This window comes from Salvia hispanica, chromosome 2 (genome assembly GCF_029641045.1).
Source record: "Salvia hispanica isolate PSC_SH4W2 chromosome 2, Shi_PSC_v1, whole genome shotgun sequence".
NCBI lineage: Eukaryota > Viridiplantae > Streptophyta > Magnoliopsida > Lamiales > Lamiaceae > Salvia > Salvia hispanica.
Genome location: NC_142693.1, coordinates 65,498,555 through 65,518,639, shown reverse-complemented (window position 1 = coordinate 65,518,639; position 20,085 = coordinate 65,498,555). Strand labels below are relative to the sequence as shown.

The window sequence follows — 20,085 nt, the reverse complement described above, 5'->3', positions numbered from 1 at the left end:
ATACAAGTATGCATTTATTACACTATTACTTCAAAATTTCATATAATTTCTCAATATATATTGCACAATCCTAAAATAATTGGACCAGTTATCGATTTGAATATACTATAAATCCATTATAACTATTATTAAAATCGAACGTGTATTCTAAATTTGACAATTCACACAAACTTTAAAATCGAACGTGTGTTCTCAAATTGACAATTTATACAAACTCTGGCATAATAATAACGACAACAATAAATAAATAAATTATTCAAACTGCATTTTGGCCCTATTAATTATTAATGATAAATAAAGCTGACCCACATTTAATATCTGGGGAAAAAGAATATTGAAAGGTGCTTTTCTTTGAACGGGGTTATGATTCTAGTGTCCCGTCACTTTCTACGACTTCTATTTTATTTCGAAATTCTAAATTTCATAAAATGATAAAATATCACTTTTTCCATAATAGTGGAGAATTTCAAGAAATGTAACTTTATTTTTCTGGTCGAATAATTCTGCCCCCATATTTATACTAGGAATACTTAATTATTTAACTCACCTTTTGAATTTTGATATATTCGCAAAATAAAGTTAGATGGGGATGGAATCTTTTCTGAAAGTTCAAAATTTTCTCTATCTGAAGATATTCTCTTTGGCTATGTAATGCTTTATTTGTTATTATGATTGTATAATGATAATAATTACTATAGATGACAAAACATGAACAATTTATTTTCAATATAACATGATACGTTGATTAAATTTTGCTAAAAATTATACCACGACCTTTACAGAGTATAACATCAAAAATATTTAGGCCCAATTAAGCTTTTCATCACACTAGAAAAGTATACTTCAGTCTGTAAATCACTCAAATTAAAATGATTATATTTTAAACCAAAGTTCAGATATTGTAGTATTATAAATAAGAAAGTGAGCATAATAATATCATTATATACAATTAATCATAAAATAAGACAATTTACATATATTTGTAATGGGGTGTGTTAGGTTTGTGTTAAAATGACAACCCCTCTTAAAATGACACCGTGACACCACTTATACAGCAATATTATAAACGCTACACATCAATATTACAAACACTACACAGCAATTTATAGATTGTTGTATAGTGTGTCGGATATTGCTGGATAAGAAATATTGCTAGATAAAGACCAGAAAATTGTTAACCGTCTTTTTCAAAAAAAAAAAAATAATTTGCCACGTGGCAGCTTATTATTCGTCCATGTGTACAAATGATTGGATAGGAATGGTGGTATAATGTTATTTTAAGGGTTGGTGGCATCCTAACATGCCCCGGGTGTGTTATATTGCTAACTTAGCAACATAGTGTATTAAAAATGTTAATACGATGACATTCAAATGTCAACACAAAATGTCAATAAAATTATGCATTGACATTTTAATGTCATTGTGTTGATTTTTTAATACATTGCGTTGATGAGTTAACAGAGTTAACAACTTTAAAAGTTAAGCGATTTGATCACACCTACATCTACATATATTATTTATTTAGTGTGTTTTGTCAATTTTTTAGCTTTAGCAAATTATATTGTTTCTAAACAATGCTTTAGAAGTCGAATTTTTCGATATAAAGATTATTCATTAATACTTTTATCATTTAATGTATTTTCCTCCAACTTATTTATGACTTTCTTAAAAAAAGGAAACGGCAAAAAAGAAAGAAAAGCTCAAAAGAAAAAAAGAGTGTTGTAGTATGAGCTCGAAGCCGTTCTAGGCTATGGAGACGGGCAGATAGGGCAGCCTCTTCACACCGTTCGGGCAGCTCTCGAACAGTGAACAATTCACACACACCCCCCAAAAAAGAAAAACGATTATTATCCCACACCCCCCTCACTCTCTCACCTCCACACTTCTCACTACAGAGAGAGAGAGAGGTGATATCCATTCTATACAGAGCGAAACCGAAAAGCAAAGTACAGAGGTAAAAAAGTTTGCAGAGAGCTATTAAAAGTGCTGGGAAAGTATCAAGACTACTAAAGTACACATTTTTACTCACACATTCAAGAAAAAAAAAATACTCATTTCGATTTCTGGGGTTTCCCAAGTCCAGGTTGTGTGATGGGATCGGTTTCTTGAGAGGAGAAAATCATAAAAATCGAATCTTTTGGGCTAAATGAGGGAGAATGGCATCTGGGTTTTTGTGGGTTTTCTGTAAATGCTGTGGATTTCACCGTTTGGATCTGAGGTGCTGTGGGTTTGAGCTATAGATACAGTTTCTTTGTGTGTATGTGTGGGGATGATGATGGGGAAGTTGATGGGGAGATGGAGCTTGGTTTCTCTGGTGGTTTGGTTGATCTTGGTGGTGCATATTTTTGCTAATATGGAAGGTTTGTATTCTTTGATGTTGATATTTACCTAATATTGGGCCTTTTTTTGTTTTGAAAGGGATTCTTGATTTGTTCCTTTGAATGTGCTTTTCTATTTCTGGTTTGAGCAATTTCAGCTGTTTGATTTTTAGTTTGATTTTGCAGCTGTTTTGTATAGGTGAGATGGAAAATGTATTTTTGTTTATGCCCTTATTGGATTATTGATTGAATTCCTTCCATAATTTTTTGAGTTTGTTCATTTAGATATGTGTGTTAAGCAAGAAATTTGAGATTATTCTTGCAGATATGCTACTTTATGGGCATTTCTTGTGATAAATTAGGGCTGTTTTGCAATGTGCTTGGAAATTTATTGCGAATCGGATGTTATTAGGGATTAGAAGCGTAGGAGTTGTAATTGGAATTGCTTGATTTCATGTTTGTGCACAAAATGTGTGTTTGAGATACATTTATGCAATATGTGTTACCCAACGAGCTGTTGATGCGTTGATAGTTTTACTCGTAGCGTCTGATTTTGGCCGTGGCATGTTTGAATAGGTGATGCCTTGCATAGCCTTAGGACAAACTTACAAGATCCTAACAATGTGCTGCAAAGCTGGGACCCGACCCTTGTCAACCCCTGCACGTGGTTTCACGTCACCTGCAACAACGATAACAGTGTGATAAGAGTGTAAGAATCTGTTTGTTGTACCCCTCCGTCTCATGCTTGTTCGAGTGTTGGCCTAATCTGTTTTGATCGCCTCTGTTTTCAGTGATCTAGGAAATGCTGCTTTGTCGGGTCAATTGGTCCCACAACTCGGCCTATTGAAGAATTTGCAGTACCTGTAAGCATCGTTCGTGGCTTTTCCTTTTTTCGTGTTTTCGACTATTGATTTTGAAGAGAAATGCAGAAGCATTATGATATGATTTTGATGCCTTGACATAACAATAAGCGAATATGCTCGATTTTTGTATCTTATTTTCGATCAAAAGCAATGAATAAGTAGCTGTGTTAGTATAAAGTGTGTATCCTATTTGCACTCATGTCGTTTCTGTTGATTTATATGGCGCGACAGTGAGTTATACAGTAACAACATTAGCGGGCCAGTTCCGAGTGATCTAGGAAATCTGACTAATCTGGTGAGCCTGGACCTGTACTTGAACAGTTTCACGGGTCCCATACCTGAATCGTTGGGGAAGCTGTCAAAACTGCGATTCCTGTGAGTGAAATTCTCTTAGTTGAGCAAATAGGATATGCACTTCTATTAACAACCTATCCTTGCTTCGTGAATCTTATTGTTTGCTGTTATGTTTTTGTAAGGATAGCCGGCTTAACAACAACAGCTTATCGGGCCCCATCCCTATGTCATTGACCAACGTCTCGGCCCTACAAGTGCTGTGAGTCTCTGGAGTTCGTCTAAAATACTTATTTTCTGTTCTTGACGCGCATCTAAGAAACATGGTAGTGATTATCATCGCGTTGTCGTGAATCGTGCAGGGATTTATCGAATAACCAGCTCTCGGGTGTGGTTCCGGATAACGGCTCCTTTTCGTTGTTCACGCCTATCAGGTATTCCGATCATGCTTCTATTAGCACTAATTGGGAACAATGTTTTCCAGTGCTCCCTCCCTCTTTTATTGGCTTCTGACATAGATGATGTGCGTTCGCAGTTTTGCAAATAATATGAACCTGTGCGGCCCTGTCACTGGACGGCCATGCCCAGGATCTCCTCCGTTTTCTCCACCCCCTCCTTTTATCCCGCCACCCCCTATCTCGTTGCCAGGTATTCTTAGTTTTAAATCATAGCTTTTTCAGCGACTCGATAAAATTGAATTTCCTTGTATTCCTACTTACTTGATGTAAATGCAGGAGGGAATAGTGTCACGGGAGCCATTGCTGGTGGAGTTGCCGCCGGCGCTGCTCTGCTATTCGCTGCACCGGCAATCGCCTTTGCGTGGTGGCGTAGGAGAAAACCACAGGAATATTTCTTTGATGTACCAGGTAAAGTGATTTTGATTCAGCATTGTAACTCTATGGAACAATCTTGTCGTTTCTCGTTAACTTATCGGATCACGCTTGCAGCCGAGGAGGACCCCGAAGTGCATCTCGGACAGCTCAAGAGATTCTCTCTCCGAGAGCTGCAAGTCGCGACCGACACTTTCAGCAACAAGAATATTCTGGGGAGAGGCGGCTTCGGGAAGGTATATAAAGGACGTCTCGCCGATGGCACTCTGGTTGCCGTTAAACGACTCAAGGAGGAGAGGACACCTGGCGGAGAGCTTCAGTTTCAAACAGAGGTCGAGATGATAAGTATGGCCGTGCATCGTAACCTTCTTAGACTCCGTGGCTTTTGTATGACTCCGACGGAACGGTTGCTCGTTTATCCGTACATGGCGAATGGAAGCGTTGCATCATGTTTACGAGGTGCCTTCCTTTTTTTCATTGAATAATATTTACTTCGATGTTAAGTGTTTTTAGAAGCTAAAGAAACTCGTCCATTTGCGTCTGTTGCAGAACGTCCGCCTAATGAGCCGCCACTCGATTGGCCAACTAGGAAGCGCATCGCTCTCGGATCCGCCCGGGGCTTGTCCTATTTGCACGACCACTGCGACCCCAAGATCATTCACCGTGACGTCAAAGCTGCGAACATCTTGCTAGACGAGGAGTTCGAGGCCGTTGTTGGAGATTTCGGCTTGGCTAAACTAATGGATTATAAGGATACCCATGTGACGACTGCTGTACGTGGAACTATCGGACATATAGCTCCGGAGTACCTATCCACGGGAAAATCATCTGAGAAAACCGACGTCTTTGGATATGGGATCATGCTTCTCGAACTGATAACCGGGCAGAGAGCTTTCGATCTGGCTCGCCTTGCGAATGACGATGATGTCATGTTGCTCGATTGGGTACGTAATCGCCTTTTTATTCGTTAAATTTATTATATTCGAATTTCAGAGTGAAGATTGGATAGGTAGGAATTTTGCATTTCACTAGACAGTCTTAGTGTGATTGTAGAGAAATGAGATAACAATCTCAGTTCAATAATTATAAGTAGTTGGTATAATTAATGAATAGTCAAATGAATAATTTTATAAATGATTAAAGCTAAGGTTAATTAGTGTTGACCTAAGAATTATTAAACATTATTTTTCAGCTATGGTTTGACCTATGAGTAACTTAGAAGATTTTATTTATTGTTTACTCCATTTTCTTACATTTAGTATATGAGTATGACCAACCTACAAAAATAGTAAGATTTCATAAGCAAGATTTTGTAAATTCTTGAACTTTCTTGACACATGACGATGACCCAATCAATGCAATATGAGACGTTGCACACGATGCTAGGTTGTTTCGTTATCCCTGTATTTACTAAAGGGGACCGGATTCTTAAACGGGTCTGGCCATTTTCAGGTCAAGGGACTTCTGAAAGAGAAGAAGCTCGAAATGCTGGTCGATCCGGATCTGCAGAGCAATTACATTGAATCAGAAGTCGAGCAGCTAATCCAGGTCGCTCTCCTCTGTACGCAGAGCTCCCCTATGGACCGGCCCAAGATGTCGGAAGTGGTGAGGATGCTAGAAGGCGACGGGCTGGCTGAGAAATGGGACGAGTGGCAGAAGGTGGAGGTTCATCGCCAGGAGGTGGAGCTCGCCCCCCACCCGACTTCCGATTGGATAGTCGACTCGACTGAAAATTTACACGCATTCGAGTTGTCTGGTCCCAGGTGACCTACATGGAGAAAACAAGAAGAAGAAAATTGTTAGGCACTTTAATTTTTTGAGATGTCACTTTATTTTTTGTTATTATTAGGGTTGAGGAATTAACAAATTTGATTATGGTAGGGGGTGGGAATGGGATTGTGAACTTTGTCTTGTCACATTTGTGCATAGATTGTTCAAGCCTTTTGTAATCCATGGCCCTTATTTGGCTACGAAAAAAAAAAGAAAAGCTAAAAATTTTAACGAATTGACTGGTTTTACTTTTCATTTTGTCTGTATGAAAGATAAATTGCTTATATCTAAGAAGAGAAATAACTTGTACAGAGAGCAATAACTTTTTTGTTTTTTTGAGATTTTCATTTCAAATAACATCTGTCCCACCTCTTCAAGATAGTAGTTATGCAGCGGCGGAGTCAGCTTTTCAGTGTCTGACATGCTCGCACCCACGGGAGAAGAGTCGTCAATGGAAGCACCAATTGATAGGATTAAAATTTCCTATCAAGGGGATTAGAGAGCATGCGTGAGACTTGTAGAGGAATTAACGTGTTTTCGAACAAGATGAATGAGAAATCGAACAATTTATAGACTCCCGCCTGCTTGATTTGATTTTACGACTCCGGAAGGACTCAAGAATAAAATCCGAGAAGGTCGACTCAAATCAATCTAAAGATAGTTTTAGTTCAACAAAACAAAAGGGAACAGAATATCAACTAATGGGAACTAAAATCCTAGAATCTTGCTGGCTTGAGGTCTTTCTTTTGGACGCCCGCCATCCTTCTTCTCGGTGATGGGCTCTTCGTGATTTGCACGTCTCGGGCTGCATGGTGGTGTGTTCGGTTGACGGGAGGCTCTGAATGGCGGGGTCACCTTGTTAACTTATTGGTTGCTGCCAAATAACTTGTTTTAGTATGTAAATGTAATAAATGGTTGATTATGCCACATTGCTAACTTATTGGCTACCAAATGGAGTAACTAATAAGGCAAGATAACTCTTCTATCTTGGATCCATCTACCAAACATAGATGCCTAATTCTCATTCAAATACTAGTATGGAAGAAAGAAGCCAACAGCCTAATACACACATAAGACAATAACATATAACCAAAATATGTCAAGTTTATAGTTAAGAAATAAATGAATCAATGTGATTTGAATAAATTAAATGAAGTAGGAAGGCTAACCTGTAACCTGTTAGCCAAGTTGGGAGTCTAGCTACGACGTCTCGACTCAAAAAGTAGAGTAGCCACGAACTCTGAAGAGAGAATATGGTAATTTCAAGGCAGAAGCAACAACTACAGGACTGCACTCAACTAATTCAATTGTTGCTCTGATTATAGAAGGATCACGTTGCCAATCGAGCTGTTGTAATTTGTAGCAATGCCGTATGCTTAGGAGGTCGAGACATGGGAGGCTTCCATGTTGAGCTCTCCATCGCACCAAATCAGTGTCTTCAATTACAAGTGTACGAAGTTTCAAAAAACCCCGCAATTCTACATCCCACTCCGCGCCTCGAAAGGCATAGCACTCTAAATGGAGTGAGTTGAGATTTGGTAGCAGCAAACCAATATCATTCATGTACTTCCACGGACACCCTAATCCATACAAAGACAACTTCGTCAAACTTGATGGGAACATCGAAAGAGGAACTCTATGCTCATACTTTATGTCAGGGTTCCTGACCATATATGCTAGATTCTCCAAATTATGGAGATCTTCCAAGGTATAATCCGAGCCACTGAATGGGTTGTTACCATCGTCATCGTCATAAGGCTTCAACTCCATCTGAATTAACAAAAGAATTAAATTAGGGATTCTTTTGAGAACCTCTCTAGTGCAACTCTTTGCAGTAACACCAGTGAGATAATGGAGTTTGTCCAAAGTAGCATCACAATTAGGGGTTGGTAAGTCTTTTCCGTAGACTCTAATATTTTGTAGTGCTTGCATATTCCATATTTCCACCGGCATATATGACGGAGCTCCACGCCTGTTAATGTTCATATGATGTTCGATAATCAAGTATTGAAGGTGAAGAAGGTTGGATATGGAAGAAGGGAGCTCTTTGTTGCAAGTTAGTGCAAGGTACCTTAGACAAACTAGTTTCACAATTTCAAGCGGGAAATAGTAAAATCGGACTGCATTAGCATGTAGTACTCTGAGCAACTTGAAATCCATGGCATGTATTGGCACTGGATATTGGTTGTAAGGACCATGACAAAGGAGTGAACGGGCAGTGGATGAACAATCACTTTTTATTGAATCATACACTTGTTTGAAGGCAAACAACATGTTACCATGAGCACACAAACGACGCTGGTCTTCCATAACTTCATCACAACTTTGTAAAACATGCAAAAACTTGATCTTACTAGCTTCTTTCTTACACAAGTGCATCCAACAAGAATGCACGTAGAACTTATTTTCTGAAAACCAAGATTTTGTTCCCCTCTCAAATTGAATAAGATGATAGTGGCGAGAAAGCTTTTTCAAGCACTTATTAAGATAACCTTTGGAAGTATGTTTTACAGATGGTTCGAAAAACCCATCAGATATCACCAGATAGGTAGCACTTAACAAGTCGATGTTTTCATATGGAGGGAAAGCTCCAACATAGAGAAAAAGCATTTTTAGATATTGAGGTAAATATTCATAACTTGGAAAAAATACCTCGGATATTTGATCACATGCACCCACGAAAACGGAATTATGTTGTGTTCCAGCTACCTCAGTCCAATATTCTGGGGTCTTATCTTCTTTGGATAGGAACTCTGCAACTGTAACTATCATAAGTGGAAGACCTTCACATTTGTAGACAATAATCTTTCCCAACTCCTCCAGGTGAGGAGGTATGCCCTTCTCACCGAATACCTTCTTACCAAATAACTTCATACTTTCTTTAAAAGTCAAGAATCGTACTTTGACATAAAACGGAGATTCTTTAATTCTTAGCCTGCTTGTAACCAAGATTCGGACATTCTCTTGTATCAAGATATCCATTAGTTGTGTGTCAGTTTCCCATACATCATCCAACACAATGAGACATTTCTTATCCTTCACTCTCTCTTCGAAAAGTTCGGCTAATTTCTGGTTGTCAGCATCCTCTCCTTGGGTAAGCATTTGATCGTGTGTGTCGGGATCCACTTGAGCTAGAATGCATCGTAATATTTCATTGAACTCACACTTTCTGCCCACTTTAATCCATGCTCGAAGCTCAAAATGTCTCTGGATCAACTGATCATCAAATATTTTCTTAGCCAGAGTTGTCTTTCCAACCCCAGCCATCCCCGTGACTAATAACCAATTCACTATATGAAGATCTTCATCAAAAAACCTATTCCATTGATATTCATTTTTTTCTTCATTTTCATCTTGATCTACATCTAATAACCAATGCCATTCATCTTCTTCACTTTCACTTTCACTTTCACCTTCATTTTCATCTCCAATTTCACTTTCACTTTCACTCTCACCTTCATCTTCACTTTCACCTTCTCTTTCACTCTCACCTTCATCTTCACTTTCACCTTCACTTTCACCTTCATTTTCATCTCCAATTTCACTTTCACTTTCACTCTCACTCTCACCTTCACTTTCACATTCACTTTCACTCTCACCTTCACTTTCAACTTCACCTTCACTTTCACCTTCACCTTCACTTTCAAGTTCACTATCTGCAAGAAGATAACCCCTGATTTTTTTAAATACATCAGATAATCCAACCATCTCTGAGTTGATTCCACTAAAATCAATTCTTGAGCAAATAGGTTCGCCTTCTTCTTCAGGCATAGTCACCACTTGAATATAGTAGTCCTTCAACATCTCCATCAGCTCTTCGACTAAGCAATCAACACTCTCTCGCAAACTCTGCAGATCTACAGAGAAAGACAAGTGATCTCCCTCGCTTTCGAGTTGTGCAAGAATCTGATCGGTGAAACAGGTTTCTAGTAGATCTTCAAATTTCCATACGACCTCTTTGATTCGTTCATCCAAAGCATTCACCTTCGTCCTGATCTTGTTGTACCCGGTCCCCTCCAATTTCTGCAGGGTTTTCTGCAACAAACACATGTGGATGTAGGCCGGTTTTATGATTTCCCGAGAAGGGCCAACCAGATTAATGCGGGACGAATGGACAATACGCGTAATCGTATTCTTAAGAGAAACGGCTGCGCCGTAAGCCGCCATCACTAGGTAGAGTTGTGGTGGAGAAGAGGAGTTGGCAACGGCGTTAGATGGTGGTGGGATTTAGTATTGCTAATCACGTGTATTGATTAACGTGTAAAACTACAGATTAAGAAAATAATTGATGGTACAAATGTCATAAGCTCTGTTTTTAAAGCTGTCTCCATGTGTTTGTTAATATAGTTGCATGTTTTTGTGAGTTGAAGGATATTTAAATAATGCAGACCCATAAGTAAAGTACTTCCTCGGTCGAGATGTTTATTTTCGGCACGGGTTTGAAAAAAAAGTTGTATTAAGTGAGTTAAGTAATTTCATATTCCCTACGTCCACAAAATGTTGTCCAAATTTGACTTGACACGAGTTTTAAGAAATGTGAAGAAAAATTAGTGGAAAAAGTTAATGTAATGTAAGTCTCACATTTATATATAGTTTTTATAATAGAATGTGAGTGTAATGAGTTAGTTGAAAGTAAGATCCATTTATTAAAAATGGAAAAAAGCAAAGTGGACAACATTTTACAGGTGGATCAAAATGGTAAAACTGGACAGCATTTCACGGACGGAGGGAGTAATAAAATAGGAAAGCGAACAAGTAGAGAGATGAAGAGAGAACAAAGTAAGAGAGAGTAAAGTAAGAGAAAAGAAAAGTTGTTGTTTTTTGCCAAAAAAGGAAACAACTCAACTACAGTCAGACAACCCAAAAAGAAATACTCCCTTCGTCCACGAAAATTTGTCCCATTTTTCCATTTCCGTTCGTCCCCCAAAATTTGTCTCATTTCACTTTTACCATTTTTGGTAGTGGACCCCATATTCCACTAACTCATTCCTACTCATATTTTATTATAAAACTAATATATAAAAGTAGGACCCACAATCCACTAACTTTTTCAACCCACTTTCCATTCCATTTCTTAAAACCCGTGCCCGGTCAAACCGGGATGAATTTTCGTGGACGGAGAGAGTATAACTCAGCTACATAGGGACAGAGGGAGTAAGTTTTTTCCAAGAAAATTCAATTTGTTGTCAATAAAACTTAATTTGGTGGACTATAGTCCACTGTCCACTAATCATGGTCTAAGTTAATCAACCCATAAATTTCTTACTATAAGATTGCTATGATCCACCCACTTTCCAAGATTATAAGTTCGTGTTTTTTATGTCCTCGGTTACATATGTGGGATGTCGCATATATCAACGGAGTATATTATAGATGAATAACAAAAAAAAGTACTAGTATCCATTTTTTTTTGTCAATAATGTTGGTTTGAAAAACTATAAACTTGTGATTAAATATGATATTTCTCTAAAATTTAAAAGTGGTCAATAAAAGTGATCAATTTTGCATAATGTGCAAATTTCTCACGGCGAGTCATTTCGACAATCATTAAAATCGACATGGCACATTTAATTCCAAGTGGCATCTAATCCTATTTGGCTGAAAACATTGCATTTGTGCGACTTTGCCCTCCATCTTGTTCAACCGAATCGTATTTCTTACCGTTGGTGGCTCAATTTTCGTCGAGGCGACTTCGACGCTTGAGAGATATTAACGTTCACACAGCTCAAAATGGTATCATAATTAAGTAAAACTTGTAGTATTATTAAGAAATAAGAGTCTTGTTTGATTCAAACACTACGACATGGGAAAAGAACCAAACGAAGAAAAACCCATGAAGGAGCTTATAACATGCCCACACGCGATTAAAACTCGATTACAAAAAACGACTTAAAAATACAACGGACTCGATAACAAATCACAATCCTTAGTAGATTCAAGAAACAAACCATTAATATAGTTAAAACGATGGCATAACTTGACGTCTTATCCCTTCTGCTCTCTCATTTCCCTGAAAACAATAAATGAATAACAAAAACATATCAAGTTCAAATCACAAAAAACAATTAAAGTTAAGAAAGATTGATACGATTTGTGCAAATTACATGAAGCAGGAAGACTAATATGTATAGTGCAATGTTTAGTAAAGAAATGAGAATAAACATACCTGGGTTTTATTTTTCATGCCATCTAAAACAGACAAAGACTATTTATACATAGTGACCTAACCTATGCAGTTCGACTCTCTTACAACAATCCAGGAACGAACCGTCAAAGAAAACCCCAGGAGTAAATTACTATATTCACTCGACTCTCTTACATAAAATACTTGACTCGATTAACAACATAACTAACTCCGACGTAGACTTGGCGGAACCACACTGTGACGTAGTCGGAAGAGAGGACCTCCAAAGGCGGTCCTCTCAGACTAAGCTGTACATGGCTCAGCTATTTTGGTTCACGCTGAGCCATGTACAGTGAGTTCCGTATCAACAAATGAAAGAGAAAATACAAATACATATGAGCTTACATAAATAATCAAACATTATTCAACAAAATCCACCAATTCACAATCCTTGACGCAGCGTCTGACAGTCTTTTTACTCTCTCATTTGCCTATAAATCGATAAATGAATAAATGATGTGAGCACACATAAATATCATTGTGACAGAATAGAGTAATTGTGTAATCTAGACAAGAACAGACGTAAAGAGACACATAATTTACATGTTTCACCAACGTTGTGTTAGCTACGTCCTCGGGCAGAAAACGGAGAACAGATTGTATTCAGATTGTTTTCATATTACAGAGTAATGCAACCTACTTCTATATTATAGAATAGGCACAGAGACGACGGGCTAAGCCCAATATAACAATTAGGACCCGAAACAGAAATATTAGTATATCATAGCGTCGGGCTAGGCACACAGCGAGACCCCGTTTGGCTAGCGGCAAGCTATGCATATTCAAGATATACTAACAAATATCTTTAATATGTTATATGTATTAAACAACAACTACATGTCAAATTCTCATTCATAATAAACTAACTAGAAACGAAAATTAGATCAAATAACATAATAAAACATAAGACATCTAATTCATACTTTGATATCAGTGAATTTTAGATATGGAAATATTAGAGGGTCAAACCTGTAAGCCAAGTTGAGAGTAGCAAAAACTTCTCTTCTCAAACAATATAGTTGAAATGAATTTGAAAGAGAGATCGTGGTAACTGCAGGGCAGAAGTGACACCTAATGGGTTGCACTCATATAATTCAATTAGAGTTGTTAACATTGAGGGATCACGCGCCCAATCGAATTGTTGCAATTTGTAGCAATGTCGCATGCTTAGAAGCTTAAGCATGGGGAGGCCTCCATGTTGAACTTTCCATCGCACCAGATCAGTGTCTTCAATTACAAGTATCTCAAGTTTCAAAAACCAACCACTTTTTATCTCCCACTCTGGTCCTCGAAAGGCATAGTGTTCTAGTTTGAGTTCTTGAAGATTTGGTAGCAGCAAACCAATGTCATTCATGTGCTTCCATGGACACCCTAAGCCGCTCAGCTGCACAATTTCAAGACCTGACGAGAACATTGAAAGAGGAACCATAAACTCATATTTCATGTCAGGGTTCGGTACAGAGTACACAAGCTTCCCCAAATTCTGGAGTTCTACTGAGATATTATCCAAGCCACTTAGTGGACTGATATCACCATCGTCGTCGTAAGGCTTCAACTCCATACGAATTCCTAATATCCCTAAATTACGGATTCTTTTCAAAATTTCTCTAGTGCAACTCTTTGCACTCACACCCCAAAGACAAAAGAGTTTTTCCAAAGTAACATTAGAATTAGGGGTTGGTAGGTCTCTTCCTTCGACCTCAATATGTTGTAGTTCTTGCATGCTCCATACTTCCACCGGTATACATGAAAAAACTCCATACTTTTTAATCGTCGCATGCGTTTTGACAATCAAGGTTTCAAGGTGAAACAGGTTGGATATGGAATTAGGGAGTTCTTTGTTGCAAGTTAGGGAAAGGTACTTTAGACAAACTAGTTTCATAATTTCAAGGGGGATATGGTAAAATCGGACACTACAAGCATTTAGTACTCTGAGCAACTTGAAATCCATGGCATGTATTGGCACCGGATACATGTGGTTAGGACCATAACAAAGGAAAGAACGGGCAGTAGATGCACAATCACTTTTTATTGAATCATATACTTCTTTGAAGGAAAATAAAGCGTTCCAATGGGCACATAACCGACGTTGGTCTTTCATAACTTCATCCCAACTTTTTAAAACATGCAAAAACTTGATCATAGTAGCTTCTTTATTACATACGTGCTGCCAGACAGAATGCACATACAACTTGTACGGTGAAAACAGAGAATTTGTATCGCCTTCTTCAAGAACAAGATTATACCACTTAATAAGCTTTGTGAAGCAGTTCTGGGTATATTCTCTTAAAGTGTATTCTGTAATCGGTTCAACAAATCCTTCAGCTATTATCTGATGCACGAATTCCCTTTCATGGATATTACAATATGGAGGGTAAGCTCCAAAATAGATAAAGAACATTTTCAAATGTTGAAGCAAGTATTCATAGCTTGGATAAAGTACCTTTGATATTTGATCATGTGCATCCACAAAAACTGAATTCTGTTGTTTTTCTGCTACCTCAGTCCAGTATTGTTTTTCTGCTTCCTCAGTCCAGTGTTGTGGGGTCATGTATTCTTTGGATAGAAGCTTTGCAACTGTGACTATCAAAAGTGGAAGACCATCACATTTTTGGGCAATCTTCTCTCCCAATTTCTCAAGGTGAGGAGGGAATTCCTTTTCACCGAACACCTTCTCAGCAAGTAATTTCGTACTCTTTTTTATATCTAACTTGCGCATTCTTAGAAAAGTTGGAGTTTGTTTCATTCTAAGCCTGCTTGTAAGCAAGATTTGCACATTCTCTTTTGGCAAGTTATCCATTAGTCGCGTGTCCCATTCCCATACATCATCCAACACAATGAGACATTTCTTATCCTTCAATCTCTCTTCCAAGATTCTAGCTAACTTCTTGCCATCATCATCATCATCATCATCATCATCATCATCATCATCATCGTCTCCTTGGGTAACCATTTGGTTGCGAGTGTTGGGATCCGCTTGAGCTAGAATACATCGTAATGTTTCAATTGATTCACATTTCCTCCCCACTTTGACCCATGCTCGAAGCTCGAAATGTGTCTGAACCAATGGATCGTCAAATAATTTCTTAGCTAGAGTTGTCTTTCCAACCCCTGCCATGCCAGTTAATAATAACGGATTGCTTATATCTTCTGAAAGAAGATAATCCATGGCATGTTCAAAAAAATCAGATAATCCAACCATGTATGAGTTGATTCCACCAAAATCAATTCTTGAGGAAATCGTTTCGCCTTCTTCTTCAGGCATGCTCACCAGCTCACTATCGTACTCTGTCTCCATCACCGTCACCCTCTCGATGAAGTTATCAACACTCTCTCGCAGATTCTGCAGATCTAGAGAGAAAGAGGAGTGATCCCTCTCACTTTCGAGCTGTGGAAGAATTTGTTGGGCGTAATGGGATTCGAGTAAATCTTCGAATTCCCACACGACCTCTTTGATTCGTTCATCCAGAGCATTCACCTTCGTCCTGATCTTGCTGTAGCTTGTCTCGTCCAATTTCAGCAAAACTTTCTGCAAGCGACACATGGCCTCGTAGGCCGGTTGTAGGATTTGTGGAGAGGGAGGAACCAGCGAAATACGAGCCGATTGTAGAATACACTGAATTGTATTCTTGAGAGAGATCGCTGCGGCATAAGCCGCCATCACTTGATGGAAATATGAATGATCAAGGCAGAGTAGGCTGCAATTGTTGTTGTTGTTGGTGGTGGTGGTATAATGAAATTGTATGCTGCATTTGGTAAGAAATGAGCTGCTGAATGGAATAATAAATCACATAATACAACATAATATAAATTTGTAACAAATGGCCAAATACACTAAATTCGTAAAATGGACATATGTACATGACTAATTTTAGTCTTAATTCAATAAACTACACCCTTTTAAATAAAGTCATACCAAAAATACAACATAACAATCATCCTACTATATACTAATATCTCGCTTCTCTATTTGACTAATAGTATAATTTAAATATGACCATACCTGCTCAATTATTGAAGTCAACAATCAGCATGGCTAATAGAAGAACAAAAATAATTTAAATATGACCATACCTGCTCAATTATTGAAGGCAATAATCAGCATGGCTAATACAAAACTAAAACAATAATTTTCAATTAAAACAACCATCAATTTTTTATGGCAAATTCTCTTTCATAGACTAATAGTATAATTTAAATATGACCATACCTGCTCAATTATTGAAGTCAACAATCAGCATGGCTAATAGAAGAACAAAAATAATTTAAATATGACCATACCTGCTCAATTATTGAAGGCAATAATCAGCATGGCTAATACAAAACTAAAACAATAAGTTTCAATTAAAACAACCATCAATTTTTTATGGCAAATTCTCTTTCATAGACTAACTAGTAACGAAAAGATCAACAATCGGCATTCCTAATACATACTTAAAGGTTAAAACAACGATTTTCATTTGTAACAACTACTCCCTCCGTCCACCAATACAAGATGAGTTTTGACCGGACACATGTTTTATGAAATGTAGCAGTAGAAAATTGGTTGAAATAGTTAGTAGAATGTGAGTCCAATATTTATATATTACTTTTATAATAAAATGTAAGTAAGAAAAATTTAATTAAATATAAGATCCAATACCACTACAAAAAACTGTAAAATTATCAACGGAATTTTCCGTCGGTAATGTGTTTGCCGACGGAAATACCGACGGATATTTTCCATTTGTAAACTTCACGTCAGTAATATTTACCGACAGAATACATTCCGTTCGTATATTTTTCCGACGGATTCCCCGACCTAATGCTACCGTCAATAAATTTAGTGCATCATCCGTCAGTAAATACTGACGTGCTTATTCCCACTATTTCCGTCTGTAATTAATGGGTATTTTTCACAAATTAATTCAGTAATTACTGTGTAACACCTATTTTCATTTATACAATCAAATCACCTATAATAGCTAAAATAATTCCATAATAGCAACAAACCAATAATAATAGCCTAAAGGTATATTAGTTAACCATCACCAAAGTACAAATAAAAAAGAACACATAATAGGGAGTTTATATTTAATATGTATCAAGTCTGTGAAGCATCATCATCAATGAGTCGTGAGAAATTGAATTGTTGGGAAATCATGATCCGGTTCATCTTCTCTTCCATCGCTGAAATTTTCACACTTTGCACATCTAAATCTTGTCGAATTCCCCCCTAATTATATTTTCCCTCTTAATTCCCCCCTTAATTCAGCCCTTAATTCATCATTTATTTCCTTATGCAATTCATCTCGCAAGGAAAAGGATCCAAGGTTGTTGCTCTTGTAGACTGTGTCTAGGTGTAAACCACGAGGTTAATTAGGTGCCAAGTTTCATGTCCCAAACATCCTCTTCTTCTTGTCGAGCTTTCCTCAACAAAAATCATTAATGAAGATGTCACTCAAATTTTGATTTTCGCCCTTTATTGCTGCAATCGCTTGCACCATCGCCTAGATAATAAGAAAATTATACACATAACTTAAAACATTGAACTAAACCTCAAAAAACATATTATAACGAGTGTAGGCAGACCATGAATAAGAGACAAAATAAAAGGAAAGCAGCTTACCCTTGAAGCTAAACTCTTCTCTTCAACTACAAGCTATAAATCTCCTAGCTCCGCTCATTGAATAAGAGACAACTGCAAAAAAACAAAAATTGGTGATTAATCAGTACACATGCCCTATTTATACTTAGTTTGTGAAATAACATGAGTAAAGGTCAAATGTGGTCCCTAACATATGACCGTTTTATCAATTTGGTCCTTAACATTATCATTTTGATTATTTGGTCCCTCACAAATAAACTCGGACCCGAATCGGTCCCCACTTAATAGAACCGCCAAAAAATAGACGGTGATTGCAATTTGACTATATTAAATTACTAATGGTAATTAATTATACCTAATTATAATTCTTAATTCCTATTAAATTACAAATTATTCATTTCATTTTGCAACTGATACTATCTTTTTTCCAATTTTGCTTATAGGAAAAGAATTATAATTGTATAATTAATTACCATTAGTAATTTAATATAGTCAAATTGCGGTCATCGACTATTTTTTTACGGTTCTGTTAAGTGAGGACCGATTCAGGTCTGAGTTTATTTGTGAGGGACCAAATAATAAAAAAGATAATGTTAAGGACCAAATTGATAAAACGGTCATATGTTAGGGACCACATTTGGCCTTTACTCAAATAACATTGATTTGATGCACGTATATTGACTTAATACCACCAGGAAGAAATGAAATTCACAAACATGGTGCCTAGTAAGGAAGATGAAGTCATTATAGATTAAGCAAGAAAAGAGAATTTACGTACATGCCTACATGCAAGATACTGTTATCGAAAAATCCATAGGAAAAGAAAGCAGAATGAATGAGCAGAATACTAATGTTATCCTCACATTAACGAAAAATGACTAATAATGAAAGCTACATAACTCATCGTTGTCATAATGATATCTGCAAATTACCACTGGGTTTTATTACTGTAAGTATGTAGTTCTTGCATTTTCTCCTCTTTATATGGCCTAAAGACTTGTGGTGTTTCATTTCAGATAAAACTGATAAAAATAAAAGATTTAGGTGCAATATAGACCTGTGGTGTTTCATTTCAGTACTCTTAAAAGGATTTTGTTCACAAGCTTGTGAGAACCTTTTAGAATACTGATGTTAGAAAACCCCAAAAAATCATAAATTAAATAAATTTAAAGAGTACTATAAGTTTAATATAATCATCCTTGCTTCTCGATTTGTTTAATAGTAGTACTATAATTTAAATATACCATACCTGCTCAATTATTGAAGTCAACAATCGGCATTCTTAAGACAATACCTACATGCTAAAACAATGATTTTCAATTGTAACAACTATCTCATTTTATGTGTAAAATTCTCGTTCATGGACTAATTAACTAGAAAAAAAGATCAACTAACATCTAATAACATGATATGACAAAATTTATGTTTATAATTTGCTTATAAAAAAGTGTTGGAATGGGCACACAACTCTATTTATTCATATCATCATCCCAATTTTGTAAACATGCAAAAATTTGATCTTACTAGCATTTGATTATTGATTCGATTCTAACAAAACAAGATGGTATCCACGAGAGGCTCCATCGAGCAATCGATCTTAATATATTAGTTTGCCTTCATTTAATGCTCCATATATAATTTATATGAGTCATTTAATAAGATTATTCAGTAAATGAATACACGTCTATTAAAATTAAATAAAAAAATTGAATTGTAATTCAGTACATCCTTATCGATTTATTTTACGCTCAATATTTTAATTATGGGCTCCCACAAGCTATAAGTAATAATTTCCCTTTGCAAGTGAAACCTAAAACACTGGCTATATATTCAAAACAACAGGTATAATAGTAAAAAGTAAAAAATTCGATGGTCCGGACACATTGTATATTGGTGTATCAAACTAAGGCCATCCGCATCCCTGTCTCTTAACCGTCTCATCTCTTCACTATTTATGGGTCCCACTGTACTTTTCAGTCCATCTCTTAACTAAGAGACAATACGTGCATCCCTCCATCTCTTAACCATCTCATCCCTTAACTATTAATTCAATTTCATTTTTTATTTTAATTTCCAACAAATTCAATTAATAAAAACACACTTCATTAAATAAAATAAAATTATAATTTAAAAACCTAAAAATTTAAAAAAGACATAATTAAAAAAATCAAAAAATCGAATTTTTATTTTTTTAGACATAAAAAAGACATAATCACAATTTCATTACATAATTTAAATAAAA

At 36.7% G+C, this 20,085-nt stretch overlaps 2 protein-coding genes across 2 annotated transcripts; one reads left to right on the top strand and one right to left on the bottom strand.

Moving 5' to 3' along the window:
* The first annotated feature begins 1,711 nt into the window (after window positions 1-1,711).
* On the top strand, window positions 1,712-6,307 carry LOC125201197 (somatic embryogenesis receptor kinase 2). Its single transcript, XM_048099213.2, has 11 exons — window positions 1,712-2,360; window positions 2,895-3,027; window positions 3,110-3,181; window positions 3,413-3,556; window positions 3,663-3,734; window positions 3,835-3,906; window positions 4,008-4,120; window positions 4,207-4,338; window positions 4,420-4,761; window positions 4,852-5,246; window positions 5,755-6,307. Exons 1-11 carry the CDS (start codon window positions 2,270-2,272, stop codon window positions 6,067-6,069), a joined length of 1,881 nt encoding a protein of 626 aa, XP_047955170.1. The 5' UTR covers window positions 1,712-2,269; the 3' UTR covers window positions 6,070-6,307.
* A 391-nt stretch (window positions 6,308-6,698) lies between these two features.
* LOC125200511 (uncharacterized) lies at window positions 6,699-16,125 on the bottom strand. Its single transcript, XM_089065304.1, has 3 exons — window positions 13,269-16,125; window positions 7,242-10,299; window positions 6,699-6,946 (listed from the first exon to the last, which is right to left on the bottom strand). Exons 1-2 carry the CDS (start codon window positions 15,915-15,917, stop codon window positions 7,288-7,290), a joined length of 5,661 nt encoding a protein of 1,886 aa, XP_088921430.1. The 5' UTR covers window positions 15,918-16,125; the 3' UTR covers window positions 6,699-6,946; window positions 7,242-7,287.
* Window positions 16,126-20,085: the final 3,960 nt, after the last annotated feature.

Excerpts from the sequence above, each read along its gene's own strand:
- LOC125201197 (XM_048099213.2), top strand. The coding sequence starts at position 2,270 with ATGATGATGGGGAAGTTGATGGGGAGATGGAGCTTGGTTTCTCTGGTG. Across the intron at positions 3,182-3,412 it reads TTGAAGAATTTGCAGTACCT|TGAGTTATACAGTAACAACA; the intron begins GTAAGCATCGTT and ends ATGGCGCGACAG. Across the intron at positions 3,907-4,007 it reads TCGTTGTTCACGCCTATCAG|TTTTGCAAATAATATGAACC; the intron begins GTATTCCGATCA and ends GTGCGTTCGCAG.
- LOC125200511 (XM_089065304.1), bottom strand. The coding sequence starts at position 15,917 with ATGGCGGCTTATGCCGCAGCGATCTCTCTCAAGAATACAATTCAGTGT. Across the intron at positions 10,300-13,268 it reads AAATTCATTTCAACTATATT|ATCCCACCACCATCTAACGC; the intron begins GTTTGAGAAGAG and ends TAGCAATACTAA.